The sequence below is a fragment of the Procambarus clarkii genome, chromosome 70 (assembly GCF_040958095.1).
Source record: "Procambarus clarkii isolate CNS0578487 chromosome 70, FALCON_Pclarkii_2.0, whole genome shotgun sequence".
Lineage (NCBI taxonomy): Eukaryota > Metazoa > Arthropoda > Malacostraca > Decapoda > Cambaridae > Procambarus > Procambarus clarkii.
The window spans coordinates 21022684-21035076 of record NC_091219.1 but is presented as its reverse complement, the minus strand read 5'-3'; the positions used below and the strand labels follow the sequence as shown (position 1 = coordinate 21035076).

General features: G+C 52.3%; 2 protein-coding genes across 3 annotated transcripts in view; both read left to right on the top strand.

Annotated features, from left to right (window-relative positions):
- The window catches only part of LOC123775301 (leucine-rich repeat-containing protein 24), a 202959-nt gene that overhangs the window by 91136 nt on the left and 99430 nt on the right, over window positions 1-12393 (top strand). The gene's annotated exons all lie outside the window — the stretch shown is intronic.
- LOC123775229 (uncharacterized) lies at window positions 9698-10333 on the top strand. The gene has a single exon (XM_069311530.1). The coding sequence runs from the start codon at window positions 9698-9700 to the stop codon at window positions 10331-10333; it is 636 nt and encodes a 211-aa protein (XP_069167631.1).

Here is a 12393-nt window from a genome sequence, read left to right as displayed (position 1 = left end):
GAGCTGCATACTCCAGGATTGGTCTTACATAAGTGGTATAAAGGGTCCTGAACGATTCCTTACACAAGTTTCTAAAGGCAGTTCTTATATTTGCCAGTCTAGCATATGCCGCTGATGATATCCTTTTGATGTGGGCTTCTGGGGACAGGTTCGGTGTGATATCGTCCCCCAGATCTTTCTCTCTATTTGATTCTTGCAGGATTTCACCTCCCAGATGGTACCTTGTGTTCAGCCTTCTGCTCCCTTCGCCTAATTTCATTACTTTACACTTTCCTGAGTTGAACTTTAGCAGCCATTTTCTAGACCATTCCTCGTTTGTCCAGGTCGTTCTGTAGTCTCTGTCTATCTTCATCTGTTTGGATTCTTCTCATAATTCTTGCATCATCAGCAAACATTGCGAGGAATGAGTCTTTACCCTCTGGAAGGTCGTTTACAGGTCGTGTGTGTGTGTGTGTGTGTGTGTGTGTGTGTGTGTGTGTGTGTGTGTGTGTGTGTGTGTGTGTGTGTGTGTGTGTGTGTGTGTGTGACTCGTAGTACATGTACAGAGGTTGGAGTACACTCGCAGGAGTAACACTCCTGCGAGAGTGGAACAAAGTGTTCCAGAGCTTCAACTGGTTGAATTGTTCTCCTACATGCAGCCTGGGTTGTCAAGATGAAGGAGGTGCACTTGCCTGAGTGAAAGCCCAATAAATCGTTCCGGTTACCTCGTGAGGAAGATTACTGGAGCGAGTTGTCTCGTATACAGCTTCAGGAGGTCCGTGTGGGCCATCTATCTAACTCTGACTTTTTTAATTAATCACGGCTCCTAGGGTCAACATAACTTGCTAAGTCTGCACTGATTAGTTTATTACCAGACTGACAGTCTTGGATTGGTTCCCCTCGTCATGCCTCTCCAAGATGTCCTGTCACTCGTGCCACAGTCATCAAGACTCATCTTCAGTGTCTGTGTGTCGTTGATTTATGGTTGGTCATGAACAAATGAACTCGACTCGTTGAACCTGTGTGTTCTTCGGTCGGTTGAGAAAGGGGTTGCTTGGAGACAGGTTGAGGGAGGGGGATGCTTGGAGACAGGTTGAGGGAGGGGGATGCTTGGAGACAGGTTGAGGGAGGGGGTTGCTTGGAGACAGGTTGAGGGAGGGGGTTGCTTGGAGACAGGTTGAGGGAGGGGGTTGCTTGGAGACAGGTTGAGGGAGGGGGTTGCTTGGAGACAGGTTGAGGGAGGGGGATGCTTGGAGACAGGTTGAGGGAGGGGGTTGCTTGGAGACAGGTTGAGGGAGGGGGTTGCTTGGAGACAGGTTGAGGGAGGGGGATGCTTGGAGACAGGTTGAGGGAGGGGGATGCTTGGAGACAGGTTGAGGGAGGGGGTTGCTTGGAGACAGGTTGAGGGAGGGGGATGCTTGGAGACAGGTTGAGGGAGGGGGATGCTTGGAGACAGGTTGAGGGAGGGGGTTGCTTGGAGACAGGTTGAGGGAGGGGGATGCTTGGAGACAGGTTGAGGGAGGGGGTTGCTTGGAGACAGGTTGAGGGAGGGGTTGCTTGGAGACAGGTTGAGGGAGGGGGATGCTTGGAGACAAGTTGAGGGAGGGGGTTGCTTGGAGACAGGTTGAGGGAGGGGGATGCTTGGAGACAGGTTGAGGAAGGGATTGCTTGGAGACAGGTTGAGGGAGGGGGTTGCTTGGAGACAGGTTGAGGGAGGGGGATGCTTGGAGACAGGTTGAGGGAGGGGGATGCTTGGAGACAGGTTGAGGGAGGGGGTTGCTTGGAGACAGGTTGAGGGAGGGGGATGCTTGGAGACAGGTTGAGGGAGGGGGATGCTTGGAGACAGGTTGAGGGAGGGGGTTGCTTGGAGACAGGTTGAGGGAGGGGGATGCTTGGAGACAGGTTGAGGGAGGGGGTTGCTTGGAGACAGGTTGAGGGAGGGGGTTGCTTGGAGACAGGTTGAGGGAGGGGGATGCTTGGAGACAGGTTGAGGGAGGGGGATGCTTGCTCTAAGGGCAAGTGCCAGTGCCTAGGTTGAAGTGGAAGAGTATCTATGGCTAGAGGGAAGAAGTGGGGTCCAACACTGCTGGGGACCAACACTGCTGGGGGCCAACACTGCTGGGGGCCAACACTGCTGGGGGCCAACACTGCTGGGGGCCAACACTGCTGGGGACCAACACTGCTGGGGTCCAACACTGCTGGGGACCAACACTGCTGGGGGCCAACACTGCTGGGGTCCAACACTGCTGGGGACCAACACTGCTGGGGTCCAACACTGCTGGGGACCAACACTGCTGGGGACCAACACTGCTGGGGGCCAACACTGCTGGGGACCAACACTGCTGGGGGCCAACACTGCTGGGGTCCAACACTGCTGGGGGCCAACACTGCTGGGGTCCAACACTGCTGGGGGCCAACAGTGTACTATATTGCCATCAGTAAAGTACAGAACCCGCACACTGTAAGGAGATAACTAGGGAATGATTTCTACCTGGAAATTCCTACCAGGTAAGAGTTAGAGAGGAATGAGCTCTTACCCATGAATCCCAGGTCTAGTGGAAGAGGAACGACTCGTTTCCGTGCGTGACAAATCTGGTGGAAAAGGCAGGACCGCTTCCCCCCCGAGTGACAAGACCAGTAGAGGAGAAAGCTCCTCCCATGTGTGGTAGACCTAGTAGATGTTTGTCTACCTACCTTGAGGCTACCTTGAGGTGCTTCCGGGGCTTAGTGTCCCCGCGGCCCGGTCGTCGACCAGGCCTCCAGGTCCGTCTACCCGGACTAGTGACAGGAACTTCTCACCTGGTGCAGACACTGAAATAAAAATAAAGGACAACAAAGATAAACAAAACGATGGAGCAACAGATAATTAGCGACTAAGAGCAGCTTGACCGCAAAGAGCTGTCGATAGAGACCCGTCAAGATAAGGAAGAAGCAAGGTCCATAACCAGGGGGGAACACTAGCCACCAGGGAGGGCCAAGAGGCCCCTGAAGGAGCGAGAGTGAGGGCTCCTGAAGGAGCGAGAGTGAGGGCTCCTGAAGGAGCGAGAGTGAGGGCCCCTGAAGGAGCGAGAGTGAGGGCCCCTGAAGGAGCGAGAGTGAGGGCCCCTGAAGGAGCGAGAGTGAGGGCCCCTGAAGGAGCGAGAGTGAGGCCCCTGAAGGAGCGAGAGTGAGGGCCCCTGAAGGAGCGAGAGTGAGTGCCCCTGAAGGAGCGAGAGTGAGGGCCCCTGAAGGAGCGAGAGTGAGGGCCCCTGAAGGAGCAAGAGTGAGGCCCCTGAAGGAGCGAGAGTGAGGGCCCCTGAAGGAGCGAGAGTGAGGGCCCCTGAAGGAGCGAGAGTGAGGGCCCCTGAAGGAGCGAGAGTGAGGGCCCCTGAAGGAGCGAGAGTGAGGGCCCCTGAAGGAGCGAGAGTGAGGGCCCCTGAAGGAGCGAGAGTGAGGGCCCCTGAAGGAGCGAGAGTGAGGGCCCCTGAAGGAGCGAGAGTGAGGGCCCCTGAAGGAGCGAGAGTGAGGGCCCCCTGAAGGAGCGAGAGTGAGGGCCCCTGAAGGAGCGAGAGTGAGGGCCCCTGAAGGAGCGAGAGTGAGGGCCCCTGAAGGAGCGAGAGTGAGGGCCCCTGAAGGAGCGAGAGTGAGGGCCCCTGAAGGAGCGAGAGTGAGGGCCCCTGAAGGAGCGAGAGTGAGGGCCCCTGAAGGAGCGAGTGAGGGCCCCTGAAGAAGCGAGAGTGAGGGGGCCCCTGAAGGAGCGAGAGTGAGGGGCCCCTGAAGGAGCGAGAGTGAGGGCCCCCACACACCATAAATGTTAGGCTTGAGACCCCAGACGACGGCTGAGGGCAAAATGTCACCAGGAGAATCAATAGAACGGACAACACACATCCCAATTACCCAGAGGCCACCCTAGAGGGAGCAAATGGCGTGAAGGGAGAGGGAAGGGAGAGAGGGCGAATGAGGGGAAGAGGGGGAGAGGGCGGAAGAGGGGATGAGGGAGAGGGGGAGAAGGTAGAAATTATTTCTACCTACGTTAAGCGTTAATAAATGAGAGGAGAATAAGTAGAGAGGGAGATGGGAGAGAGAGGAGGAAATAAGGAGGGAAGGGGGAAGGACGGAGAAGGTAAGGAGGCAGAGGAGAAGGGGAAAGAAGTAAGAGGGAAAGGAGGGAGAGAGAAGAGAGGAAGGAGCGGGAAACGGAATTACGGAACAGAGGAAAAAACAGGAACGGGAGGAGAAGAAAGAAAGGAGCAGGAAGGAGAAAAGTAGATAGCTTATCTTCTCGAGGTTATCTTGAGATGCTTTCGGGCCTTAGTGTCCCCGCGGCCCGGTCCTCGACCAGGCCTCCACCCCCAGGAAGCAGCCCGTGACAGCTGACTAACTACCAGGTACCTATTTACTGCAAGGTAACAGGGGCATCGGGGTAAAAGAAACGCTGCCCATTGTTTCTCGCCGGCGTCTGGGATCGAACCCGAGACCACAGGATCACGTGTACAGTGTTCTGTCCGCTCAGCCACCGGCTCCCTAAGTGAGAGATGTCTCCCTAAGACAGTGAGAAAGGAGATCTGGAGTAAAGTTAAATATATAATGAGAGGTGAAAGAGGAACAGAAGTCCTAGACAATGACTGGCGGAATAGAGAAGGGAGAGGAGAGAGGTAGAGTAGATGGGAGAGATGGGAAGGTATAGTGGGTGTTGGGGAGAGTAGGTGCAGGTAGTGGGTGTTGGGGTAGAGTGTGTAGATGAATGAGTGAGGTAGAGAAGTACTGGAATAGGTACACAAGAGGGAGAGTGGGTGTACAGAGAGACGGGGAGAAGAGACGTGGGAGAGGAGAAAGCTAGAGGAGCGGTGCGCTGATGAGTTATTTATATGTTAAGTGTGAGAGAATATTTGGAGTAGAGCGAATGGTATAGATGGAGGAGTGGGAGAGAGAGACAGACAGACAGACAGACAGACAGACAGACAGACAGACAGACAGACAGACAGACAGACAGACAGACAGACAGAGAAAGAGAGAGATAAGTGACAGATGCAACAGGTACATATGTTTCCAACTCATTTGTGTACTTAAATTCCACATATTTTCAATTGTTCCTGTTCCATTCATGCCATATTACCTGCCTTGAGTATTTTGCATGTGTTGATCATATCTCCTACGTTTTCCTCTCACAGCGACAGTAAGTTCAATTGCTATACTCATTCCTAACTCATACCACTCACCACTCAGCTTGTAGGCTTCCCTGGTGGCATACCACCCCACCTTCCCCAGAAGCCTCCTCTGTCTTCAGAGATACCAATTCCTCGCCACAGTTGCATATTCAACCTTACTAAGAACATCCATATTCTCAGTTTAATACAGTTCTTATTTTAGAAAATATTGCAAATGCAATTTTTAGTACCCGGTTGAAATGGTATACTCACCTAGTTGTGTTTGCGGGGGTTGAGCTCTGGCTCTTTGGTCCCGCCTCTCAACCGTCAATCAACAGATGTACAGATTCCTGAGCCTATCGGGCTCTATCATATCTACACTTGAAACTGTGTATGGAGTCAGCCTCCACCACATCACTTCCTAATGAAAGTCACGGAATGTGTGTGTGTGTGTGTGTGTGTGTGTGTGTGTGTGTGTGTGTGTGTATGTGTGTGTGTGTGTGTGTGTGAGTGTGTGTGTCAGTCTGTATGAGTGTAAGTGCCAATAATATTGACCAAACTTCCATCATCTGGCCTGCAATATTGATCAAAGTTCTCTGTAAAATTACTATTCGGCAGTTGATGATTCATTGGAAAGTTTTAATTGACCACAGATTTTGTCGACGAAACTTTTAATTGGACCAACATATTTGAGAAAATGTAAAGAGGTCTTTTGTCTTAGAGATTAATATTCACGCCCATATTTTCTCTCACAAGAAATGATTGAGAATTTTTTAGCATCAATGTAATCGGGCCGGTGATTTGAACGAGATGTTCCTGCCTATTGTTCTGTCGTTACTGTCACAGTGTTTAATACTTGAATTATATTGTGTCTTGAGTCCGTGTACTCATCTGATTGTACTCGTCTAGTTGTGCTTGTCGAGGGTGGGGGGAGGGGGATTTTGGCTCTTTGGTCTCTCAACCGTCAATCAACTGGTGTATAGATTCCTGAGTCTACTGGACTCTATCATATCTACATTTGAAACTGTGTATGGGACTGAAACATGTGACTGAGGGACTGAGCCTGTCCCTCAGTCACATGTGTAATGGAGTAAAGTGATCTGGCGCTGAGCCTGTCTCTCCCTGGCTCTCCACAACGAGAGAGAGAGAGATAGAGGAACTGATCATGGGAAAAGTGCTTTAGGAATGTGAACAATAACTTCATTTATTTTTTTGGCTGCACACTATTTATCTTCTGGGATGGTTAGGGTGAAGCCTTCCAACACTGGCCAGGGATGGTTAGAGTGTAGCCTTCCAACACTGGCCAGGGATGGTTAGGGTGTAGCCTTGCAACACTGGCCAGGGATGGTTAGGGTGTAGCACAAGCACCCCCACAAGCACAACTAGGTAAGTACACACACGCACGTACATAAGCCCTCTCAGTAGCCAAACAAACAAACAATTATGCAAGGCATTCTTACCCCCTCGGTTAAAAACGGTATTATAAGCGAGATTGGTCCGACGCGCACATGTAGACACTAACTTCTCCTGACGTTCCCTTAATGAGTCCCCCCTCACCCAATCCCACCCATCCCACCCCCTCCTGGGACTCCTGGAACACGCCTCCTATCCCGCACGACCTGTACTGTCCTTCCGGACTCCTCTAACCCCGTCCGGGACGCCTGAGAGCCTCAGGAACGCGGGATTAAGACCGTGGAAGGAGTCCGGCAGATTTACATAGATTCTTCACGCGAGTTAAAGAGTTGGAAAATATATTCTGTCGCATAGTAAGATGTCACTGTCACGGTACGTACGGTGAGGACTATAGTTACGTCCCTGGACACGGTGGGACATCATGAAGTCACCGGACACGGAGTGGACATGAAGTCACCGGACACGGAGGGGACATCGTGAAGTCACCGGACACGGAGTGGACATGAAGTCACCGGACACGGAGGGGACATCATGAAGTCACCGGACACGGAGTGGACATGAAGTCACCGGACACGGAGGGGACATCGTGAAGTCACCGGACACGGAGGGGACATGAAGTCACCGGACACGGAGGGGACATGAAGTCACCGGACACGGAGGGGACATCGTGAAGTCACCGGACACGGAGTGGACATGAAGTCACCGGACACGGAGGGGACATCATGAAGTCACCGGACACGGAGTGGACATGAAGTCACCGGACACGGAGGGGACATCGTAAAGTCACCGGACACGGAGTGGACATGAAGTCACCGGACACGGAGTGGACATGAAGTCACCGGACACGGAGGGAACATCATGAAGTCACCGGACACGGAGGGACGTCATGAAGTCACCGGACACGGAAGGGACATCATTATGCAACTGTGGAGTGACATTTGAAACCAGGGGATATTCCTGAATTGAAGCTGGACTCGCCTTCGTCTCCCGAAGGACGACGTCCATCCCCCTCCCACCTCAGCTACCCCCCCTCCCCCCACTTCAATCCCCTCCACCTTCAATCCCTTCCACCTACCCTGCAATGACACCCCCCCCCCCTAAATCAATCCCCAACAACAGAGCGTCCCTCATCATCTTACGCGGCCAGTAGCTGTCAAAGTCGCAGCCTGTCTGGCTCTCTGGCTGGCCGGCAGACTGGCTGGCTGGCTAGGAGCTGGCTGGCTGGCTGGCTGGCTGGCTGGCTAGGAGGCTGGCTGGCTGGCTGGCTGGCTGGCTGGCTGGCTAGGAGCTGGCTGGCTGGCCGGCAGACTGGCTGGCTGGCTAGGAGCTGGCTGGCTGGCTGGCTGGCTGGCTAGGAGCTGGCTGGCTGGCTAGGAGGCTGGCTGGCTGGCTGGGTGGGTGCAGTATCGACCGCAGCGTGTTCGACCTACACAGTTCACCGGGTAATGAATCGTAGTTATTGCTCCATAAAACCCGGACATTGTGATGACCGACTCCAGCCAGTGGTGTGTGCTGGGGACCCGCTCCTCACGACCCAGTCTTGTGCTCCAGTGACCCGTTACAACACCTCACTTCTCCCTGAGGACACCTACGGTGCAACCCTCAGTGATCCCTTCTCCCTGGCGGGTGTTGGCCCTCCCTGGCAGGTGTTGGTCCTCCCTGGCGGGTGTTGGTCCTCCCTGGCGGGTGTTGGTCCTCCCTGGCGGGTGTTGGTCCTCCCTGGCAGGTGTTGGTCCTCCCTGGCGGGTGTTGGTCCTCCCTGGCGGGTGTTGGTCCTCCCTGGCGGGTGTTGGTCCTCCCTGGCAGGTGTTTATCCCACCCCTGGCGGGTGTTGTCTACCCCTGAGCATTGTCTCTCACACTCTTACATAAAATGAGATAGGATCATATTTTACTATTTTTAATTTTTTTTACCTCCTGTTCCCTCCTTCTCCCTTCCTTTAATTCCCACATTTAGGCAAACTTACCCACGGCGCGTGGAAGGCAAATTTCCCCCATTAGAGGTAAGGAACTTTTTCACTGGAGCAAGTTTGAAGGGAACACTTAGCAGGTGACGGATGCTGGGCTTGTTGGCTTATGATGCTTGTTGAGGGGAGATGTTAGATGCTCACGTTCGTATCCTTCCTTACTTGCTCCTCTCTTTCCTTATCACATTCTCTTTGCTTTCCTCTTTCCTCATTCTTTTTTTTAACTTTCTCATCTTTCTTTTTTTTTTTTTTATTATGTTAGTCTTATCTACTGTTTCATTTGGCTGGATCTCTTGTCATATTCTTTATCTGTCTTTTATCTCCTGTCATATTCTTTCTCTCAGAGACCTGCAGTGTTGCTGAGACAGGTGTGGTCCCCTGCATCCTCTCAGAGACCTGCAGTGTTGCTGAGACAGGTGTGTGTCCCCTGCATCCTCTCAGAGACCTGCAGTGTTGCTGAGACAGGTGTGTGTCCCCTGCATCCTCTCAGAGACCTGCAGTGTTGCTGAGACAGATGTGGTCCCCTGCATCCTCTCAGAGACCTGCAGTGTTGCTGAGACAGGTGTGTGTCCCCTGCATCCTCTCAGAGACCAGCAGTGTTGCTGAGACAGATGTGTGTCCCCTTCATCCTCTCAGAGACCTGCAGTGTTGCTGAGACAGATGTGTGTCCCCTGCATCCTCTCAGAGACCTGCAGTGTTGCTGTGACAGGTGTGTGTCCCCTTCATCCTCTCAGAGACCTGCAGTGTTGCTGAGACAGATGTGTGTCCCCTGCATCCTCTCAGAGACCTGCAGTGTTGCTGTGACAGGTGTGTTCCCTTCATCCTCTCAGAGACCTGCAGTGTTGCTGAGAGGTCCTCCCTCCCCAGTTCCTATAACAGCTGCTGGAGCATTGATCTTGGTCATCCTCTGATGCAGTGTCGCCCGGGTAGACACTGCATCTATACAGTGTATCCTCCCCCCTCAGTGTCCCCGCCTGTGTGCCAGGCTAAGTGTAACATATGCAAAGTTGTGCATATACATATATGCATGATTGTATGTGTATGTATGTATACGTGCAGTTGTCTGCGGATTTATTTAAGCTGTTTTATTTATAACTTGATTTTATCACTTTATCGATATCTAAATAGTCTTTGAATTGTATAAGTGAGAGCAAATGTGTATTACGACCATATGAAATACCTTCCTTGAAGGATAAGTTATCATAGGTCGCTTATGTATACAGACAGTAACTCGAAGGACAGGGATTCCAGTTTCACTCTATTTGAAATAAAGCACCTCGACATAAAGTCCCGCGACATAAAGCCCCGCGACATAAAGCCCCGCGACATAAAGCCCCGCGACATAAAGCCCCGCGACATAAAGCCCCGCGACATAAAGTCCCGCGACATAAAGCCCCGCGACATAAAGCCCCGCGACATAAAGCCCCGCGACATAAAGCCCCGCGACATAAAGCCCCGCGACATAAAGCCCCGCGACATAAAGCCCCGCGACATAAAGCCCCGCGATATAAAGCCCCGCGACATAAAGCCCCGCGACATAAAGCCCCGCGACATAAAGCCCCGCGACATAAAGCCCCGCGACATAAAGCCCCGCGACATAAAGCCCCGCGACATAAAGTCCCGCGACATAAAGCCCCGCGACATAAAGCCCCGCGACATAAAGCCCCGCGACATAAAGCCCCGCGACATAAAGCCCCGCGACATAAAGCCCCGCGACATAAAGCACCGCGACATAAAGCCCCGCGACATAAAGCCCCGCGACATAAAGCCCCGCGACATAAAGCCGGAAAAGCAAAACTCCTCATCTCAGCGAGTGGGTCGCTGCTGGGAGAATCGATGCACTGAATAAAGAAGGCGCCATGACAACACCAGCTGCCTCCCCCACCAGCTGTGTTGCCTCCTCCTCCACCAGCTGTGCTGCCTCCCCCACCAGCTGTGCTGCCTCCTCCTCCACCAGCTGTGCTGCCTCCCCCACCAGCTGTGCTGCCTCCCCCACCAGCTGTGCTGCCTCCCCCACCAGCTGTGCTGCCTCCTCCACCAGCTGTGCTGCCTCCCCCACCAGCTGTGCTGCCTCCTCCACCAGCTGTGCTGCCTCCTCCACCAGCTGTGCTGCCTCCTCCCCCACCAGCTGTGCTGCCTCCCCCACCAGCTGTGCTGCCTCCTCCACCAGCTGTGCTGCCTCCTCCACCAGCTGTGCTGCCTCCTCCTCCATCAGCTGTGCTGCCTCCTCCACCAGCTGTGCTGCCTCCCTCACCAGCTGTGCTGCCTCCTCCACCAACTGTGCTTTCTCCCCCACCAACTGTGCCTCCTTATCTGTCAGCTGTACCTCCTTCTCAGTCAGCTGTACTTGCTTTTCAGTCAGCTGTACTTGCTTTTCAGTCAGCTGCACCACCTCTTCCTCCACCAGCTGCCCTGTCTTGCCCTACCAGGTGGCTCTTGCAGCTGCCCTTCCCTCTTCCTTGTAGCACCAACACGACGGGTGTACATACTCCAGCTGCACACCCGTCAGCTGCGCTGCCCTTCTCTTCTTCTCTTAATCTTCTCATTATCCGTCTATCTCCGTTTCTCCTCCTTCGGCGTTTCCTCTTCCTGCTCCTGCTGCTCCTGCTCCTCTTCCTGCTCCTCTCCCACTGGAGGGAGGAGCACTCCTCCTGCTGGCATCCCCAGCAGCGCTCGAGAATAAATTACTTGTCTGCGAACACCAAGAGTTTTTTCCCATACGAATAGCCAAAACGACTTTCTTGTCTTGCGTTATCAGACCGTCAGTGTGGTGAGGGATTCCTTCATTCTCTTATCTCAAGAATAAATTTCCAGCTGCGAAGAAATCTTTGTGAGGTATTGTAATACAGAATTTTTTTCTATGTAAATGTGGTAAATTGGGGCCTATGCCGTAATGGGATTCATATAAATTACTCCACCTGGAAATGTCATGGTCACACCCCTGGTACACTGATGTCAGAAGACTGTGGCACTGTGTCACTAGACTATGGCACTGTGTCACTAGACTGTGGCACTGTGTCACTAGACTGTGGCACTGTGTCAGAAGACTGTGGCGCTGTGTCACTAGACTGTGGCACTGTGTCACACCTGGCCACTGGAAAGACATACTGCAAGTCCCATAGTGACAGATCTTCTATTCTTATTTTTTGTAATCATTGTAGTTATAGTGAAGGTTGAGAGCATTGATGTTCCTTTTTTTATACACGGGTAATGTATTTTACTTCTGTTGGAAAACAGTTAGGTGGATATGGCTACTAAGACAGGAATACGTGTATATACATACACACATACATACATACACGATTTAATTAAACAAGCTGCAAAGTTGGTCCGAGAAATGGCTACTGGAGTTCAACACCAGCAAGTGTAAGGTGATGGGAAATGGGGACAAGCTTCAGGAGACCCAAAGGACAGTACACGATGAAAGGTAACCTCCTTTTCGTAGCGACTAGAGAAAAAGACCTGTGAGTGGACACAGCAACAGCCCTAACACCGGAGGCTCATAAAAAAATAATAACGGCAGCAGCAGCATACATTAGCAAAAGTCAGAACATCATTCAGAAACCGAAATAATGAGGCATTTATATCGCTGTACACCACCTACGTAAGACCAGTTTTGGAGTATGCAACCCCATCATGGAGCCCCATCGTGGAGCCCCATCGTGGAGCCCAATCTTAAGAAACACACAAGAAAACTCTAAAATGTTCAGAAGCTTGCAATAATGCTCCTCCCAGAATTGCGAGAGATAAGGAATAAAGCGAGACAGAAGGTAATAAACCTAACAACACAAGAAAAGAAGCAATAAAGGAGGGACATGATAGTGACGTATAAAATACTTAGAGGGATTGACAGGGTGGAAAAAGCGGAAATGTTTACAATGAAAACCAATAGAACAAGAGAACTTGGAT

What these genes read in the sequence shown, in the direction of transcription:
- LOC123775229 (XM_069311530.1), top strand. Translation starts at nt 9,698, where the DNA reads ATGTATACAGACAGTAACTCGAAGGACAGGGATTCCAGTTTCACTCTA.